A 21,733-nucleotide genomic window follows, 5' to 3' on the forward strand; every position below is an offset into this window, starting at 1 on the left:
TCTGTCTGTCCGGTACAAATTGTACACATTATTTCTCCCACATCCCATTCTCGGATCAAGTTGAAACTTTACATAACTATTCATTGTCAAACATGAATCAATACTAAACAAAAAAGTAACCTATTCATTAATTAATCTACACAATTTAGATATTTGACTATAATATTTGCTTAATTTTAAGCTTTATTTCGCTTGTTTTATTATCCAATGGGGTTTCCCTAACCTGATTAAGTGTTAAAAAAATAATAAAAAAATATATACAAGGTTTTAATATATCACTAAAGCTTAAAATGAAATCAGATTTATTGTCGATTCTCCATAGCTCGAGGTTCCTAAAAGGGGAGGGGGGGGGGACAAAGTCTTGTTTACTTGAAAGCTTTACGTCAGATCTACAACAAGCGGAGAAATGTCGGCTCAAACACTCCGAGCATATATTTATCCTTTAATTATGTGTCTAGTGAACATTGTAAACTTCTACTTGGTAAAAAGACAAGGACTACAGCCGCGCTAGCAATCTTGAACTCAACTAAGAAACAGTCGTCCAAAGAGAACTATGTCTTCGCTGCTTGCTGTCTAGCGGTGCCACAATGGTTGACCTAGTGATTGATTAGTCCACTCGTACAGAAACTCTGAGGGCTGGGAAACACTAGGACGAGTCAATACAGTAGAGAGAGTGTACTTGTGAAAGACCTCATTGTTTTCTGTACGGATTGCCTCCCTTCGATCATGGGCAATAAAAAAAAAGTATAAGTGTCTTTTAATCAGGTTATCTTTTCTTGATGTTTTTTTATATAAATTATTTTATTGTATTTTAAGTAATCCCCTTATTGTATGTCTATCCAAGTCATGGCCTACCCTTTTTCATTTACCAAAAGAATTGGGTGGCACAAAAACATTATCTAAAAATTAATTTTTTAGACTAGAAACATAACTCTAAAAGTTCAGACATTTCCCTTACGGCGTTTTAATTTCGAATGGCGCACAAAGTCATTAAGAATGAATTCCAGTATTTTGTTCTATTTATCTGATCAGAGGGAGGGTGAACGTAAGTTTAAATAGCACATTTACATATACTCAAGGGAGATCATCTATTATTAATAACCCCAGGACATAAGGGGCAATCCAAATAAATGTAACATCTATATATGTAGATACCTCGAGTGCACAAACAATTAATTCCACTCATAGAGGAAAGACATTGTTTAGCCACGAGGTGCTGATGAGTAAAAAAAAAAAAATGACTGGTGCGTAAAGCGTGGGTCGCGAACTCCAGGAATTGTTTTCCTGCGAAATAAAATACTTTTGAGAAGCATCAGTGTCAACTAGCAGGTAACTCTTTGGTTTCTGTCAATCTCATTCAACGATATGTGATCATAACTCCGTCCTTAAATTGTCCCATTTCTGCCAGACTCCTAAAAATGTTCCCTATATCTGTCAGCCTCATTCCAAATCTTTCTTTCTCTTTCAGAATAGTTTCTTATGCTTCTTAATGTTTTAGAATCTTTCCAAATCTTCCAATTCTTTGTCAGCCTCCATCGGCGCCGTTTACCTTCTAATTCTAGCCCAAAAATGCCTAGCTCAAAAGTGGGGTATATTTAGCGAGAATATCTTTATCTAATCTCTAATTATGTTGCTACATTAGATTTCTTTTTTTAAACCATCTGTCACAGTTTGGTGTGAAAGGACAATGACGTTAAGAAACACGCTTTTTTTTTTTAAGTGACACTTTTCGAAATTGCATGTAAAGAATCATTCTGGCATTCAAAGATAATGTTCAATAAGGTGGTAAAAAAAAAGTTAAGTTCCACTTTCAGACCTTGCTATCTATAAGGCATAGGATGTTAGATTAACGAGGATATTATGCAACCAGAACAACGACCAGCCGCCTTTAAAAAAAAAGGCATCACATTTTTTTTTAAGTAACCATAGTGAAATATATGCATATTACAACGTTAATACAGACATATGTTAACGTGAATACAGACATATGTTCACACAGGTACGTGGGTATTATTCATTTCTTTTGGCTAGTCTACTCCCCACTTCTCCCGCCCCCCCCCCGCACATTTCATGTAACCTAGATCGCTTCACTCCTAGCTCTATATAGACCATTAACAGTCATTTCTTCCTGAGCTTAGCACTCTGTGGGGCCATTAATCAGCCTGGACAGGGTCGGGTCAAAGGTCAGCATGGTAAATGAGAAAGTCTGTCCAAATGACAGTAGTCTGTGCGTAGGTAGCATTGACGTTGTACGAAGCCCAAGTTACACGCTTGTAATTCAATGTGCCATCCAAGTACAGAGACAATCTTTTAGCGTTTTAGACTGGTGGTGCAAGTCTTCACAGCGTTGTTTTACCGCTAATGTTACTTCACATTATTAGACACCATGCTTTAATCCCAAGTCATTTAATCCGGTCGAGTTGTGCAACCCACTTATCACCAGCTTATTATTTTAGACAATAATTATAGAGCCTATATGTGTATCTGGGCAATTAAATAATTGTATTAATCAATCAAAGATAAAGCATACATTAATAGTTGTATGATGACACATTACATGACACATGACACACTGTTCAACCTGGACAGAGGGGGGGGGGGTAACAACTACATCTAGATGCGTCAAACGAGATTTTTTTTTTTTTTTGCTAAGGCATGATTGTGACATTAGTTTAAAACAGGGGCGGACTGGCTGTATGGGCTTTTGGTAGGCCCCCCAATGGGTTTCTCGCCGATGGCGGGCCGACGTCGAAAAGTCGCGAGGCATTGAAGTATGGCCCGTAATGTAACAGATTTCATAATACTCTGTTACAAAAGAGGCCCCAAAAAAGTCTCGACTAGCCATTACATTATCATTTATAAAACATGTTCTAAATAGAATTTAGTAAGCGATTAACAACTTCAGGGCTTCTTTTTTTCATAACGTCCAACAGAATTAGCATTAGTGTGAACATCGTCAAATCATTAATAATTCAAACCAATTAAAGTTGGATCCGGTACGCATTGAGATAGTATCTAGTCTACCAGCCTTCAGATAGAACACGTGACTTCTACCCACGCATGCATGAGTTCAGTTCTCTGTGCTTGATCAAACTTTACCTATTGGACTAACAGGTAGGAATGGATGGTCGTCATTTTGATATTGCAAGCAATTTGAGGTCAGATTCGTATGGTGACGCCATGGCCGATTTCCACACATAGTCCGCCTCTGTTTTAAAACACAAAACTAAAAAATAAGGATCTAAAACACATTTCTTATGCTCTAAAACACTTCTCTTAAGTTTCCCTTTGACATAATAAACACCGTCTGAAGTCAACGTAATTACCAACCGCCTGTTTATCACTTGAATGCAAATAGGAAGATAAGTGCTAAAACAAAGAATGATGCATACATGCTACGTAAGTAAAGGTAGCACTATTTTTTAAACTTTCTCTCCGTAATTATTTTTCCACGTTTCGCCAGAGTTTTCCATTTTGCTCAGTAGTATTTCACTCCCCTGTTAGGATTAAACTTCAATAACCTTGTGGTTTGTTATCAGAAAGTGTTGTATTTGGTCTAGAATTAAAGGGAAATGCATGCTTTATTTATATAACACAAAATGACGTTTATAAAATTAAACATTGATTTAATTTAATGAGGTCAAATCAACGATGGTATCGTCAATTAGGAGAGAAAGAGTTAATGACAGAGAATGGTGAATCAAAATGTCAAGAAACAGTGGTCTTTGATTATCCCTGAATGGTCGAGCGATTAGCTCTCCTGTTCCAACGTTAGGCAAAGTTGTCCAAACGGAGGGTCCGTGATTCATGCTTTGCTGAATGTTGTCCACTAATTTGTCAATATTTAATTCACCTTAGTCTCTCATTTACCGTAGCGCAGGCCTTTTGCTACAGCTGCCCTTCAATATGTAAACATGGATACATCATTTCAAAAAGTTGGAATACCTATAAAGAACAATACCTACAGCTCAAGCCGTCACTGGCCTAAGAAGTGTTTTTTTAGGCCAGGTTTGAGTGCATAAATTTTAATGCCGTTTTTTAACTGACAAGCTATAAACATATAAATGAAATGCAGACATTTGATCCGTTAATATGGCACCGACGCCTGAAGATAAGGTTGTTAACTCCGTGTGAACTTTGACATGACATAAGTCTAAAAATAGCTTGCAACCAAAGACTATCTCTAAAGATAACTTCATGATTGCAACCGAAGACTTATCTTTTAAGATGCAACTGGGTCACACGTGTTGGTGAATTTTCATAATAATTTACTCAATAATGTAGAGCACTTTGTGTTGTAAGTAGGGCATACGTTCAAACGTAGAGCACTTTGTGTTGTAAGTAGGTCATACGTTCAAATGTTTCGATATTCGCACCAATTGATGGTGTGATTTCAAAATTTCATACCCAAATACCAAAAGTACACTGATTTTAACTTTAAGTGAACCATATAGAATTATAGATCTTCTAAAAGTGCATAGTTTTTAACATCTAGCATATAGATCTTCAGCTATACCATAGAACTATTTAGACTGACTAACGATACAATTATATTCGCTCATTTTAATATTCTATATCAGTGTTTCCCAAACTGTATTCCGCAGAACCCTAGTGTTCCGCGAGGCCTGAAGAGGTGTTCCTCGAGTAGGCCTGTATATATATAGGTCAGTGATATGAATGTACACGTGAATTAGATGGTAGTTTTGGTTTCTCTAATGTTAGATTCGTTCCTTTTTTTCCCACCTTAATTACTTCTGTTATCAGGATTAATGGCTACCCCAGGGATAGAGTCTATTTGCTGTTCTTGTACTTAAATTTGTTAAACATAGGTCTAAGTTTAGCTTTTTTTTTTCTTTCTTAATTTGTCATATTTGTTTAGCTGGCAAGCTCTACAACTCAGGTCTACTTCCATTCAGCCGCGTAGCAACCATGGCGCGAAATGGTTTAGAACCTGGGCCTTCACTACAAATGTTTGACTGTAAATGTATTATAATGTCTATGATGTTTCACTTGAAGTAGAAATTGTTACTTCAAAGTAGTACGTGCATTGATCGGTTGCTTGTTTGTAGATGTGGGTTACTGATGCATAAAGGATGGCTCGATTTCGTTTTGGTTGAACTTCGGGAGGGAATGGACCTTTCTACGCTGCTGCTTCCATACGATACATAAGAAATCCCTCTTCCGGTCCAACGGTCCATTTAATTAACAGAACTCTGGTAGAAGTGTGTTAAGATAACATGTCTGGCTAGTAGATTTTCCTAGGAGAGGGAAAGATGGACGCACTAAACTGATTCAGATAATCCCGCACTGATCTTCTAAGAGGGCTATTAGATAAAATAGTTCGTTGGTCGGTAAACATCATCTCCTGGACCTAGAGTCCTAGATTATTAGCATGGGTCAGTTTCGTTCTTGTTTACATAGATGAAAAAATAGAACATTAATTAACAGAATGAAATAAAAACTTTGCTGGTCTCAAGGGAAACAACTGTTCCTTAAGTAGGATTTTGAACCAAAAGTTTTCTGGGTTTCATCTTGTACGTCCATCTAGTAAAATCTATCATCGTACAACTTGGAGCTCAGAGAGAAGCTCAACCTTTTAAGCCCTATTTTATAGGACGCTAGAATTCCCATTTTAAACAATTATATCAAATATTCATGGTGGCTCCTGAGATCCTCGACTTAGTGACCAGGCCTGAACTCAATTTATTTAGTTGCAATGCACTCCGCGCGCCTTTTTCTGTCATCCCATGATCTCAAGCGATTAATTTGCACGTCTGGAGAAGATTATTGACGCTAGATTGCTGAGCGTATGATGTAATATATAGAGACATGAACACAATTATATATCCCACCCATCTAAATAATTGTGTGTCCTTCTGACTCTAATCTATCATTGACGTCTGTCAACAGACTTGCATGTCCCAGCATACATTGTGCCACATCAACATCAAATGTTGAATATTTGCATACATTGGCATCAGTGCTCCTCAAATTTGTATCTACATCTCTACAGAAATGTATATGATTTATTTAATTATTATTTATCTACATTGTTCATATAAAATGATTACTTCTCTTCTATATAATATTCTATAGAAATAACAAGTTGCTGCATACCATCATTTTAATTGTAAATAAAAAGTAGAAAGTAAAAGTCTTTTCCTTTTCAGATCTTGTGATCACTGAGGGCATATGGTTAGCAATTAGGTGGACTCATTCGGGAGGTGGACTCACTCGGGAGGTGGACTCGCTCGGGAGGTGGGCTAACTCGGGAGGTGGATTCACTCGGGAGATGGACTCAATAATCAGGTGGCGTCCTAAGAATCCTTGACTTAAAATCCTCTCGAATCGGTAGTCAAGTGACGTGACACTCGGCCATCACGCTTTGTAAAGTTCTCAAACCTTAATTATTTACTTTCAGATGCGTAAGTAATCACCACAAATCGTTAATATCAGTGACGAGATAACTAGACAGTAGTTGAGCCTTAAGATAACTAGACAGTAGATGAGCCCCAAAATTTCCTTTAAACACACATGCACATTGACACGGAATAAGTTATTTATTTCCAAATTTTCCCAGACCAATAACCAAAAATAAATAGAATTATATAACGAACACCATCTGAATTATTTACTCTTTATATCGTCTATACCCGGGCAATGCTTCTGAGCCTCATTGTGGCTCTCGGTTGGAAGGGTCGTTAGAAGAGACGGTTAGGCCATTAGGGAAGCAAAAAAAAAAATAAATTAAGAACCCCTGTTAGGGTGCCAGGGGAACAATTTTACTGCACTGGCGGGAATGGAAGAAAGCCCCAACAAACATGCCAAACCGTTTCTCAAGGGACCGTTTCTTAAAGCGAACACCTGCACAGCTAATGTGGTACAGAGAAAAACATGGGAGTTTCCCCGGTGTGCTCGGCCTTTGGCCTCACTTCTAATCCGAGCGTCATGGGATGCGAGCCGTAATAAATGTAATAAATCCCCAGACAGGCAGATGGAGGCAAGAGTGTTCAACTCTTAGGACAATTACAAAGAAGAAATCTTCTTAACAAATTTAGAACCACTGTCTCTCCAACGCGGCGAGTTACGTTCACGTAGAGCTCAAGAGGAAGTGGGCTCTTCGCAACGTTTATGTTTAGAAAACGATAACCTGTATTTACCTCCCCTGACACTACCCGGGACTCTGTGTTTACTTCACTAGTTTCTAAGTTTTTTGTCATCATTCCAATGTCAAATAGAAAGTGTCTGACTCTCTGCTCGTGTGTAACGATGATCCGCACGAAATGGAAATATTAAAAGTGTTTTAAAAAGGAATTTGACATGATTATATATCTTGTCCTATTCTGTCTAGAAGATTTCTTTTCACTGAAATAAATATTTTTCTTGTGACAACAGTCGAAACTTCAAATAAAGATATCGGTGTGTCAGGCATCAAAGGCGAAGATGATATTTAAAACCTAACGTCTAGAACGAGTGCTCGCCGGTAGGTCAATACAGCTGGGGGCTAAAGGGTGGGGCCTCTAGTAGCCAGGTCTTCCAGCTCTTTCCATTTGAACGTGGTGTCTTAAGGAAAACATCCGTGGAGTGGACACGTGGGGAACAAAACTGGCTTCCGGTGGGTGACAGCATTGCTTTAGAATGGGTAGTAATCCAGGCCGAGAAGTCCACATGGGGGGTCGGAGCTGTTTTCATTGTCCCGTTAGCAGCAATGTCCCGTTAGCTGCCATGTCCCGTTAGCAGCAATGTCCCGTTAGCAGCAATGTCCCGGTACAATTAGGCATATATGTATTCGGGAATTCTTCGGCGACAGCGATACCCCGATAAAAAAAATGTGACCCCAACTCTATGGTGTCTGTCAGCCATAGCGGAACCTTCAGACGGTATCTGGGAACGGAGAGGCTATGCTTCATTCTAGACCACTGGGTGACGTCTTTCTCAATAAGAAAAGGTTTCATTAGATTCAAACTACAGCTACAGCTCGGACTGACTTCAGCAAGTGAGACTAAAGAGGGAAGTTTCATTTGACTTTCGGTTATTAATTTTCTGATAAGTACAAGAAACACTAAATACACTAATAAGTTACAATGTTATATACGCATAACGTTTTAGTTCCATGGGACATCAAGAATCAGATAGCCACTAGAATCCAGAAGAGCTATGCTTATGAGAATTACAGGCTTTTTGTATTTGTATGTGAGTGTATGTGAGAGAGAGAGAGAGAGAGAGAGTGTCTGCGTGTATGAAATAGAGAAGGGTGTGTGAGAATGAGGACTGTTTTCTTTGGAATTCACTTCCTGCACAGCAAGGACTAAAAGATGGGGCTTGAACCCGATGGATTTCACTTCCTGTGCGCCTATTGCTGTTGGGAATCGTGGGGGTATTTGAGAACCACTGTAAAATGCTGATACAACATTACCTGAATCTATGATAATCTACTGCAATAGAAATCAACGACCATGTAACGACTGAGTCACTCGGCTATTGAATCACTCAGCAAACCCTCACATTCATCACTCATTGAACTAAACGGTCAGATTAAACCAACAATCCAACTCCAAATAGTGCAGCTGTTTGTACAGGCAACAAGAATTTGACGACAGGCATTGGCCTTTTTGGAAGTAGATCTTGGTACAAGCTCGAATGTCTAATATTAGTTAGCTGGGTGTTCGCGCAGACAGGCGCCAGCCAGACGATGGCAAGTGCCCATTAGCTTAGGGAAAAAGGTGGTGAAGGTTTACCATGAGCCACCCACCACCCTACAGGCTGATTCTGTTTTTTTTTCATTGATTTCAAGTGACCAGATCTATCAGTTGACCCGAAATAGTTCGTCTCCTAAATCCCAGATTTTTTTTTTCATGCTTAAAACAAAATATTCTAAGCATTTTTTTACTCAACACCAACAAAAGTTAGACTTAACATACCTATGGCTAAGGTATATTTTAAACTGTATAACATGAATGGTCTTATTGTCAAACGACATAAGCTTTCAAAACTTTTGAGAGAGGGCTCATAATAAGCTTTCGAAATGTTAAAATGACTAAGATAATTGTTACAGACTTTTAAAAAAGAACTATAACTGAACAAGGCCTGTTATAAAAGAAAGTAAGGTACCACTTTCAGACCTTGCGTTCCAGGGGGGGGGGGGCAGTTGATGTTACGTTCATCTGTTTCTGTGGCCACAGTGAACAAGAGTGTCATGTGACCAGCACAACGACCAAGCACCTTTACTTTCCCCAACTCAAGTCATGTACTCTTTAGAGTAAGGTGATTATTAATTATTATTAATTAATTATTAATAACTCAGGAGCGTCCTAAGAATTCAGAAATTCAAAATCCCACTCTTCACCGGGATTCGAATACGAGTCACCTTAGTTTGAAAGTAAAGTACTTTAGCACTCGACCACCAGGCCCCGCCTTTCAAACTACTTACCGATAAGAGCTTATTAAAAGTTTTCAAAACAAGTGAATAAAAAACTTGTTAATCTTTTTGTTTAATATGTAACAATCAAAAGGCACTTACAATTTTGGAAGGAAAGAGCAGTTTAAATGTAAGTAGTGCGGTTCTATATAAAACTATATTGCGTTCATACGCCCAAGTTTACAGTGTGCATTGAGCAGTATATCTGAAGGGTGTATCAGGGCCCAAGTGTGCATCTAGAATCGAAAGCTTTTTTTCATTTGACTACTAACAATAGAACACAATAACCGCCTTTTTATTGGGGGGGGGGGGGGAGTACGTCAGCAACACAGATCTCCCCCCCCCCCCCCATAGCATTCATTATTAAGTAAGCAACCTAAAGACTAACGACCACACACACACATACGTGTGACCCACTAGTCTCCGCTTATCCCCCACTCCCTAGTGATACTTGAATAGTTAGCGGGTAGTTCAGACCGCTCCAAACTTTCCCCTTCTCCTTGATCTACGCTTTAAACAAAAATAGAATCTAGAAGAAAATGACTCTTACATAGGCGGCACTAGTAGAGGTATGTAGTGAAAGCAAGCACTTACCGGAGTGTACATAGGTGTCGTCAGGAGCATGATGGCAGAAGGTCACACGACAACTGGATCAAAACACCTTCCTTAGTTTAAATCCACGGGAAAGCACGCCTTTGCAGACGTAAAACTTTCATATATAGTGAATTGAGGATTTAGTTATCCCCCTTTTTTCGTTGACAGGAGAAAAAAATATTTGAGAAACAAAAAATGGTGTTCCTAATAACGAGAGCCGCCTACAGCGCATGCGCTATAAAAACGTTTATGGAAAGTCAAATTCGATTTGTGCTGTCTACAATCCCATTGGAAGCTTGAGTAATTTAAAACAAAAAATCTCCACAAGTCATCAGAAAATCTCATAAAGAAATGCCCGAAATAACATCCATGGCTGCCCAGATTGTTCAATCACGTCTTTTAGTTAACATTTTGAAATGATTTATTTCAACATTTTGTTTGAAAATTCAATTTGGACTTTTTTTTTCACACCATTTTTCATTTGGTCACAAAATGCAACAAGTCTTCACACAACTGAATAAATAAAAAGAAAGTTTTTTTTTTTTTTTTTTTACTTAAGTAAATTAAATCATGACGAGATAATCCACGCAATAACTTATCACAGACACTTGCAGTAAATACACATTAATAGATGTGACGCATACAAATTGTGTCATGATCTTTGAACACTGGCCATTTTAATAAATCACGACTTTCTAGGAAACAAAATTAATTATAACCCAAATGCAATAACAAAAAAAAAAAGAAATGAAATCAGCCAATTCCAGCCGCATTTCGAAAACAGAGCACTAGATCTACTTTAAACGAAATTTTGAAAATTAAAAAAAATAACATTACAATAGAATGCGATTTCATTTTGGTTGGACCAACACTAGAATCAGCATCCTCTGGTATTCATCAGCTCAAGAAAACAAACTAGAACAGACACACTAGGAAAAAATAAGACCATTGATAATATCACCGAACTTAAAAGATATTTCGGGGCAGAAGACTACAATGTAAAAAGTAAGTTCCCCCCTCCCCCCGGAAAAGAAGTTACGTTCTTATTCCAAATGTTAGGACAAGTAAAAATAAGAACTCTGTCTTCCCAATGTCCACTAGTGCAAGGTGGTAGTGTCACACAAACAGGGAGGAGAGAGTGAGACTGTAGCATGGGAGAGAGTGAGACTGTAGCATGGGAGAGAGTGAGACTGTAGCATGGGAGAGAGTGAGACTGTAGCATGGGAGAGAGTGAGACTGTAGCATGGGAGAGGGTGAGACTGTAGCATGGGAGAAAGTGAGACTGCAGCATGGGAGAGCGTGAGACTGCAGCATGGGAGAGAGTGAGACTGTAGCATGGGAGAGCGTGAGACTGTAGCATGGGAGAGAGTGAGACTGTAGCATGGGAGAGAGTGAGACTGTAGCATGGGAGAGAGTGAGACTGTAGCATGGGAGAGAGTGAGACTGTAGCATGGGAGAGAGTGAGACTGTAGCATGGGAGAGAGTGACTGTAGCATGGGAGATAGTGAGACTGTAGCATGGGAGATAGTGAGACTGTAGCATGGGAGAGCGTGAGACTGTAGCATGGGAGAGCGTGAGACTGCAGCATGGGAGAGAGTGAGACTGTAGCATGGATGGGAGTGAGACTGTAGCATGGATGGGAGTGAGACTGTAGCAAGGGAGTTATAGTAGTGAGTCTTGCAGAAAGAGAGAGAGAGAAAGATGAGTGAAATTACAGCAATAAGACTGCAACAATGGTGATAAAGTGAGACTGCACCAAGGGAGCTATAGTGAGACTGCACCAAGGGAGATATAGTGAGACTGCACCAAGGGAGCTATAGTGAGACTGCACCAAGGGAGATATAGTGAGACTAATGCACCAAGGGAGATATAGTGAGACTAATGCACCAAGGGAGATATAGTGAGACTAATGCACCAAGGGAGATATAGTAAGACTGCACCAAGGGAGATATAGTGAGACTGCACCAAGGGAGCTATAGTGAGACTGATGCACCAAGGGAGATATAGTGAGACTAATGCACCAAGGGAGATATAGTGAGACTAATGCACCAAGGGAGATATAGTGAGACTAATGCACCAAGGGAGATATAGTGAGACTAATGCACCAAGGGAGATATAGTGAGACTAATGCACCAAGGGAGATATAGTGAGACTAATGCACCAAGGGAGATATAGTGAGACTGCACCAAGGGAGATATAGTGAGACTAATGCACCAAGGGAGATATAGTGAGACTAATGCACCAAGGGAGATATAGTGAGACTAATGCACCAAGGGAGATATAGTGAGACTAATGCACCAAGGGAGATATAGTGAGACTAATGCACCAAGGGAGATATAGTGAGACTGCACCAAGGGAGATATAGTGAGACTAATGCACCAAGGGAGATATAGTGAGACTAATGCACCAAGGGAGATATAGTGAGACTAATGCACCAAGGGAGATATAGTGAGACTAATGCACCAAGGGAGATATAGTGAGACTAATGCACCAAGGGAGATATAGTGAGACTAATGCACCAAGGGAGATATAGTGAGACTGCACCAAGGGAGATATAGTGAGACTGCACCAAGGGAGATATAGTGAGACTAATGCACCAAGGGAGATATAGTGAGACTAATGCACCAAGGGAGATATAGTGAGACTTATGCACCAAGGGAGATATAGTGAGACTAATGCACCAAGGGAGATATAGTGAGACTGCACCAAGGGAGATATAGTGAGACTAATGCACCAAGGGAGATATAGTGAGACTAATGCACCAAGGGAGATATAGTGAGACTAATGCACCAAGGGAGATATATTGAGACTAATGCACCAAGGGAGATATAGTGAGACTAATGCACCAAGGGAGATATAGTGAGACTAATGCACCAAGGGAGATATAGTGAGACTAATGCACCAAGGGAGATATAGTGAGACTAATGCACCAAGGGAGATATAGTGAGACTGCACCAAGGGAGATATAGTGAGACTAATGCACCAAGGGAGATATAGTGAGACTAATGCACCAAGGGAGATATAGTGAGACTGATGCACCAAGGGAGATATAGTGAGACTAATGCACCAAGGGAGATATAGTGAGACTGCACCAAGGGAGATATAGTGAGACTAATGTACAAAGGGAGATATAGTGAGACTGCACCAAGGGAGATATAGTGAGACTAATGCACCAAGGGAGATATAGTGAGACTAATGCACCAAGGGAGATATAGTGAGACTAATGCACCAAGGGAGATATATTGAGACTAATGCACCAAGGGAGATATAGTGAGACTAATGCACCAAGGGAGATATAGTGAGACTAATGCACCAAGGGAGATATAGTGAGACTAATGCACCAAGGGAGATATAGTGAGACTGCACCAAGGGAGATATAGTGAGACTAATGCACCAAGGGAGATATAGTGAGACTAATGCACCAAGGGAGATATAGTGAGACTAATGCACCAAGGGAGATATAGTGAGACTAATGCACCAAGGGAGATATAGTGAGACTGATGCACCAAGGGAGATATAGTGAGACTAATGCACCAAGGGAGATATAGTGAGACTAATGCACCAAGGGAGATATAGTGAGACTGATGCACCAAGGGAGATATAGTGAGACTAATGCACCAAGGGAGATATAGTGAGACTGCACCAAGGGAGATATAGTGAGACTGATGCACCAAGGGAGATATAGTGAGACTGCACCAAGGGAGATATAGTGAGACTAATGCACCAAGGGAGATATAGTGAGACTAATGCACCAAGGGAGATATAGTTAGACTGCACCAAGGGAGACATAGTGAGACTAATGCACCAAGGGAGATATAGTGAGACTAATGCACCAAGGGAGATATAGTGAGACTGCACCAAGGGAGAGGTAGTCGACGCCAGTTTTAACGTTTTGTTGACTAAATCTAAACATACACAAGTTCTCTTGTTTTTACTGATTTAACTACGTGTTGGCCCTAGACTGCAACCATTCTACAGCAATTCACGCACTGCATGTCATCAGCACTGTGTGTAGAAAATATGTCTGGACACAACGACACTACTCAATGACACATTGCAATGAAGCTTGATAGTGTGTACTAACATCCCAACAGGCAGGACGCTAGCCCAGGTCTTAGTATCATTAAGCCGCAACACATGACAAGCACACTAGCGGATGTAAGGAGAGAGGGAAAAAACGTGAAACATGACACATCCAACACGAGACTTGGACGAGGGCAATGAGGTAGAAGGCAAATACACTTTGAAAAATGGTGCTTAGTGCATAGACAGCAAAAAAAAAATTAATTAAAAAAAAACGCATTGATAACCACACAACATACAGGCAAAAATAGACTCATCCACATTGTATCACAACTAACAAGATCTAAATAAGGTCAGGCGAGTAGTAGGCCTACTTAGCATAATGTAACCCAGAGGACACGTCACCAAACTCAATCCTTCCCTTCCCCTAGACAAAAATATACTTACATCTAAACTCAGAAATAACTTCTAGAAATCAACGTAACAGACTGAACAAAGTGGTACAGCTAACAAAAAGCTCTAGGCAACTCTAGAACATACAACGAACTCGAGTAATCCAAAACTATGCGATGGTGATGGCGTTGTAAAAACCGTCTATGCCATCAGTTAAAAGTGATGGTTGGGATGTCAGGACACGGAATGAGGAGGAAACACGAGGATCATGGCTAACTCTGTACGACCATTTGCTCTCTCCCTCCCCCCTCCTCCTCTAAGTCCTTTACCTCCAGTCCTGGACATCGTTCTGACGTGACACCTGTAGCCTCCTCATCACAGGTAGGTGTGAGTGTGCTGGTGGAGAGGAGGGGATGTTGCACAAAGACGAGAGAGAGAGAGGGAGGGAGGGAGAGAGAGAAAGAAAAAGTTAAAAACTTTTAAGGTCTTGTTTAAAAAAAAGACGTTTCTGAAAGAATCCATCAACCCGCGCGTCTAAAAGTGTGCCTCAAAACTAATTGACACTTTACGTTTAGTGAATTGCAATACAAAATACTGCACTAAACATTATTGTCTGTTATGTAGCAGTACTCAAACCTTTACAAAGAAAGACAAGTGTTCTTGTCTTTTTAAATAAGTTTCAGAAAAATTATTGGAACAGACAGAAAGGAACTCGAGATGACTAACGGAACTACAGTAATAAGGTCAAGGGTCAATGATTCCAACATCTAGATCTATGAATTTTGTCACCAACAAATTCCAATTCAATGTATACCGAGAAACTAGATCTAGATTCTATGTGTTTTGACTAAACAGAATTTAAGTCATTGGGTAACATGCATGGTGCGTACGACGTAATCATCTTTTTTTTTTTAAGTAACGTCTGTATTATATAAGACAAAAGGATAAGAATTAAATCAAAACCATAATCTAGATCTAGTTACGTAAGTAAAACATTTAATGTCCTTAAACATTCGATAATTTAATTTTAATTTGGAGACATTGTAATTGAAGTAATGCAGAATCGAACAGTTTAAAATATATTCAAAATGAGGAAGCCCATACTGTTAAAGGACAATCTGTCAAGCGACTGATAAAACGTTATATTTACTCGTATCTTCGAACTGTTATTATGTAAGCTAAAATAATAACAAAAACATTTTTTAAAAATACTCTGTGCAATAAGAAATATTTGTTACAATTGTTTTTGTTTAGCGCAATTTAATGCCTTTAGTCGGAACTTTCTCAATACGCAATGATCCTATCACTTATCTTGGAAAGTTGGGAAAGTGGATTGGTTGGTGGGGGGCGGGGGAGAGACAGAAGGCGGGATCAAGGTGAATATTACCGTGATCGCTTTTTACATGCATTTATAAAAAAACTAAAGTTGAACGACCTGGATCGAACTCGAGGGCTCACACCTTCTCAAGCCATCACACTAAAGCACAGAACTAGAGAAGTTCTTATGAAATTAGAAGGTTTTATAGTTATCTACTGTTAGTTTCAAACCTATAAAGGGGACTTATTCAACTTATATCACCACAACAGTCATGTACCATTTCTTTCCCTTGTTCGATACCAAAAAAAAAAGATAATTACCATATTCAATTAACGTACTGGTTAATGTTTTTTTTTTAATTCTTGCATTGTCAGGTAAAAGAAATAAGTGTACACAATTTTAGCTGGATCAGTGAATCGGTGTGGGAGAAATAACGTGCACAAACATTTTACCAGACAAACAGACAGATTGAGCTGATATAAGCCTTGTAAAAAAAAAGTTTATAAATTTTAAGGGCAACTTATTTAAACATACAATAAATCTATATTATAAAGTAGAATGTGTGGTGTAGGCTATGTATGTATGTTACTTATAGACATCAAAACCGCTTGACCAATCTTGATAAAACTAGGCAGGAATGTTCCATGGGTACCAACTTAGACCGTAGTGTATGTATTGTAGCCCTAAAACAAACTTAAGACCCTCAAAAAAAATAAAGTTGTCCGACTCTATTACAGCTATAGTATTTTATGGATCTAGGCCATGTCTACAATGTTGACATAAGAAAAGATAGAAAGGATTTAGACCTAGATCTAATTTTAAGAAATACACTTTGCGCAGATAGTTTTTTACTTTGACACGTGAAAATACAAAAGAAGATTCATTGATTTTATTATGTAATAAAATTAACCTTCAATTTTGTGTTTCAAAAGCATTTTTTACATAAATTAGTTCCTGATATCTGTGACTACAGATTTCCTGACGAACATTCTTTCATTAGACAATACCGTAATGAATCGCGTACTAAATATTAATTCGTTTAATTGTTTACTTTATAATCCCATCCCTAGATCTAAAACTCTAATTCAACTCTAAGATGATAAAACTTCTCTTCACACAGATAGTTTTATACTTTAACACATAAATATATTAATTAAAGTCCATTCATTTCATATTTTGATCAAATAAACATTCAAATTAGGTTTTCTAAAGCTACATTCGTTTACGAAAGCTGCGAAGCCGAGTTGAGATAGGCCTAGATCTATATTCATTCATGAATCGCGTACTAAAAATTATTTCGTTTAATCATGGAACTATACTATGGTTTAATTGTTCACTTTATAATCCCATTTATTTAACAAAGCTATCGCTCTTTTCGTTTTTAATAGATAAGAATGTATCGACTTCGCGTAAACCCATTTTCGCAAAACTAATTTTATTTTCGTAGCGAAAGAGAAATAACGTGAAAGGATCATTAGCTACGTTTAACATACATCTAAATCCAATCCACTAGATTATTCAAAAGCAAATGTTTTAATTTTAAAAAAAAATGGATTTAAGCCTATTAGCTATTTTTACATTGATACATTCGCTTTACTTATTACATTATTATTTCGTTTAATTGTTTACAAAACACTCTCAGTGACTATATCGAAAGTAATGCGCAAATAAAGACCCGCGGGTCGCGGGTAACATATGTCTAGTATAAACATATAGTAAAGATGCGATCAAGACAGCCAGTTGTGAGTCTCTGTATCAGAGTGAATCTATTCATTATATAATATTGTATATAATGATAACACCACGTCGTTATGTACTCGTCAGGTCTCAAGAGATGTGTAAACAGCAGGCTTACTTACACATTGGATTAGAGAAGCAAGGAGGAATTTCAATTAGAGCTGGGGTAAAAAAATAGCCAGAAAAGTTAAAAATAGAGATCTTGTTCCTTCCTCTATGTGGGAGAAACTAATTTCAGAGAGGTATACTTGTGAATCTATTATTGAAATTATGTTGTATTTTTTGTTAATAAAGTGTGTTCATAATTTCCACTTGGAGGATGAAAGTGTTTTATTTCGTAAAGAAGATCCCAGTTATTTTTTCACTTCTCCGGCAACCAGTAGACTTTTGGTAATCAGCCCTAGTTTCTGAATATACCAAGTATTAACCAGTCCATTCTATTCTCTTGCACACAAGGAGAGAGAGAGAGAGTGACACACGTATACAAAAAATCCAGCTCCAGTTGAAAATACCCAACTTTAATCGTGTCTTCCACATGCATCTCTGCTGGGTCCTGCCAGGTAAAGATTTAATCTGAGGCTTTTCAACCAACTCTTTATGTAGTACATTTACATTTGCTTGTGAGCCCGAAGGATTGAATCGTGATTACAGATCTGTTATCTCACAACACATCATGTTGTCCCAGACAAAGATCAAGAGATTCAAACGATTCATATCACAGAGTGATTTCCATCCACCTGTCAATCAATAGCGCTTTGAAAACAAAAAATTTATTTGTGGATGTGTGTTTGTGTCATATTTTTCGAAGTTAAACAAATTTGTGTTGGTCTTGTGGTTAGTCAAGTTCTAGTCTATAATTTAGTTCTAGTCTATAATCAAGTTCTAGTCATCTAGATCTAGGTCTAACTGGTTGTCACACATGAAGAAAAACAAACTATGACATTCTAAGCAAGTTTAAGTAGTCCTACCAAAGCGACCAAGTTTTGTCTTTTAGACACATTTTTGTTTCTTGTGTTGTAGAACTAGGTGATGTACTGGTGTAGTTGTATGATACTGATGCAGTGTGATAGTGATGTTGTCGTGTGATAGTGATGTTGTCGTGTGAAACTGATGTGGTTGTGTGATACTGATGTGGTTGTGTGAATGTAGTAGTGTGATTACTGGAAACCTCACATAGTAAGATGATTAAAAGCTGTTTTAAGATCTCAACCTAAATGTCATATATAGTAGTATGTAAGAAAAAAAAAGACAGCTTTCAATTTATCTAGGTCTTTATTTGTCTCCTTTTTTAGGTATAATTTGAAAGTCATCATAACAAGGTCATGGTCGATTCTGCTCCAGGAAAAATTTGTTGATATGGCCGTATGGATGCTTGACTTAAAACCCTGCGGCACCATGATCTAGTCAATCAACTTTTCCTTCGCCTATTAATGATCTCACAGTCCGCTGATTTCAAGAAAGCTATCGAAAGCTGACAAGTCACAGTAGTTTTAAGCACCTCAGAAATATCGATCGTCTCAGATGAAGGAACATGTACTACTGGTCACGACCACATTCTTGTATGCTTGCGAATGTTGGAAGATGACTGCAGATCTAGAGAGAAGGATCGTATCAATGTAAATGAGATGCTACAGGAAGATCCTAGGTGTCACTTACAAAGACCGCAACACAAATGAAGAGATTAGAAACAGGATTAATACAACAACTGGACCACACGATGACCTGCTTACTATTGTCAACAAAAGCAAACTTAAACTCTATGGCCATATCACAAGGTTCTCAGGGCTCGCAAAGACCTTCTTTTAGGAAACAGTATCAGGAAAAAAAAGAGGCAGACAGAAAGATATTAAAAGACGGCATTAAATAATGGACAGGCCTAAACAGACCAAGGAATAGATCAGACCAAGGAATAGATCAGACCAAGGAATAGATCAGACCAAGGAATAGATCAGACCAAGGAATAGATCAGACCAAGGAATAGATCAGATCAAGGAATAGATCAGACCAAGGAATAGATCAGATCAAGGAATAGATCAGACCAAAGAATAGATCAGACCAAGGAATAGATCAGACCAAGGAATAGATCAGACCAAGGAATAAATCAGACCAAAGAATAGATCAGACCAAGGAATAAATCAGACCAAGGAATAGATCCGACCAAGGAATAGATCAGACCAAAGAATAGATCAGACCAAGGAATAGATCAGACCAAACAATAGATCAGACCAAGGAATAGATCAGACCAAGGAATAGATCAGACCAAGGAATAGATCAGACCAAGGAATAGATCAGACCAAAGAATAGATCAGACCAAAGAATAGATCAGACCAAGGAATAGATCAGACCAAAGAATAGATCAGACCAAGGAATAGATCAGACCAAGGAATAGATCAGACCAAAGAATAGATCAGACCAAAGAATAGATCAGACCAAGGAATAGATCAGACCAAAGAATAGATCAGACCAAAGAATAGATCAGACCAAGGAATAGATCAGACCAAAGAATAGATCAGACCAAGGAATATATCAGACCAAAGAATAGATCAGACCAAAGAATAGATCAGACCAAAGAATAGATAAGACCAAAGAATAGATAAGACCAAAGAATAGATCAGACCAAGGAATAGATCAGACCAAGGAATAGATCAGACCAAAGAATAGATCAGACCAAGGAATAGATCAGACCAAGGAATAGATCAGACCAAGGAATAGATCAGACCAAAGAATAGATCAGACCAAAGAATAGATCAGACCAAGGAATAGATCAGACCAAAGAATAGATCAGACCAAGGAATAGATCAGACCAAGGAATAGATCAGAGCAAAGAATAGATCAGACCAAAGAATAGATCAGACCAAGGAATAGATCAGACCAAGGAATAGATCAGACCAAGGAATAGATAAAGGTGAAGTCGGGTTTGTGCGTGTCGAGTATCACTGAATAGATCTCAATTTCTTACCATGATATTGAGATATTCAAAACCTGCTTCCATTCTTTTTTTTTTTTTTTTTACCCACGGGGAAATGTTAGAAATTTAAAAAAAATGAAAATAAAATGTGTAAAGTTGTTTTAAATATCAATTAAGGGCTCCACACAGTGGCGCACCGAGCTAAAAGGGCACCCGGTGCATGATACCCCCCCCCCCCCGTTTCACTACACCACTAACCCAACACTTGGTTTTGAATAGTGTTTTCCCCTTTTTTTGTCTAGTTAGTCAAGACACAGTTAAGCATTTTGTTAAGTTTAGATATTTTTTTTTTTCGCCAATGTTTTTTTTTTGGTGTTTTTTTTTTTTTGGGGGGGGGGGGGGGGGAAATTATAACTAAATCTATATCTTTGTCTTTGTTTATCGATGAAGTCAAAAGACACACTGGCAAAAAGAAAGGCAGATTGAGAAAGAGACTGAACAGATAGAGAGACTATACAGATTGAGAGACTGTACAGATAGAGAGACTATACAGTCTGAGAAAATGTAGAAACAGAAAATGTGAGAAACAGAAAATGTGAGAAACAGACCGAGAAAGAGAAAAAAAAACAAAAGGGAAAGAGGAAGAGATAACGGGAAGAGAGAGAAGAGAGAGAGAAAGAAAGAGAGAGATAGAGAAAGAGAGAGATAGAGAAAGAGAAGAGAAGCGAGAAAGAGAGAGCATATATGACCCTAGAGTTAAGAGAACTATTTCATTTACCAGGCCCCAGAAAAACAATTGACTCGTTGACTTAGTGTCTCATGCAGTTGTCACAACAGACACGTGAAACCTTAGCCCGCCCAGCAAACACAGCAACACACTCACACCAGCAAATATTGCAACGCAACACACACCAGCAAACATTACAACACGCTCACACCAGCAAACATTACAACACACACACCAGCAAACATTACAACACGCTCACACCAGCAAACATTACAACACACACACCAGCAAACATTACAACACACACACCAGCAATAATGTTTTTTTATATAGGTTTCCATGTGGGTTTTGTTTTTTCGTTGTTCTCCTCCATTGGTTAATAGTTGAAGTAAGTCGCTCTTTCCAAAATTTATCCAAAAGGTCAGGAGGCATTGTCTTTTCCAGCTCAGTAACTGTCTCTGAGAATTGTGTCTTAGTTTACCCCTTCACTCACTTTGTAGCTCAATACCACAATTATACCTGGGTGTTTTATTTGTCTCTAAAGCAGAGCCCGTCAGGTATCGAGGTGTGCTCTCACCTCCCGTAGCTCACCGTGTACTAATAGTATCAGGGAGT

General features: G+C 38.6%; 1 protein-coding gene across 8 annotated transcripts in view; it reads right to left on the reverse strand.

Annotated features, from left to right (window-relative positions):
* Window positions 1-21,733, reverse strand: part of LOC106066013 (RNA binding protein fox-1 homolog 2-like) — a 142,157-nt gene that overhangs the window by 59,722 nt on the left and 60,702 nt on the right. Inside the window, exons 1-2 of one of the 8 annotated variants that reach the window (XM_013224977.2) lie at window positions 14,483-14,729; window positions 10,013-10,525 (exon numbers count right to left, since the gene is read on the reverse strand). The exons of 6 other annotated variants lie outside the window; for them this stretch is intronic. In XM_013224977.2, the coding sequence (XP_013080431.1) occupies window positions 10,013-10,042 (30 nt within the window). In that variant the 5' untranslated portion in view covers window positions 10,043-10,525; window positions 14,483-14,729. Of the gene's footprint in view, window positions 1-10,012; window positions 10,526-14,482; window positions 14,730-21,733 lie in introns of those variants that run through there. One more of the 8 variants, XM_013224978.2, reaches the window with a different exon arrangement.

The sequence above is a fragment of the Biomphalaria glabrata genome, chromosome 2 (genome assembly GCF_947242115.1).
Source record: "Biomphalaria glabrata chromosome 2, xgBioGlab47.1, whole genome shotgun sequence".
Classification (NCBI taxonomy): Eukaryota; Metazoa; Mollusca; class Gastropoda; family Planorbidae; genus Biomphalaria; species Biomphalaria glabrata.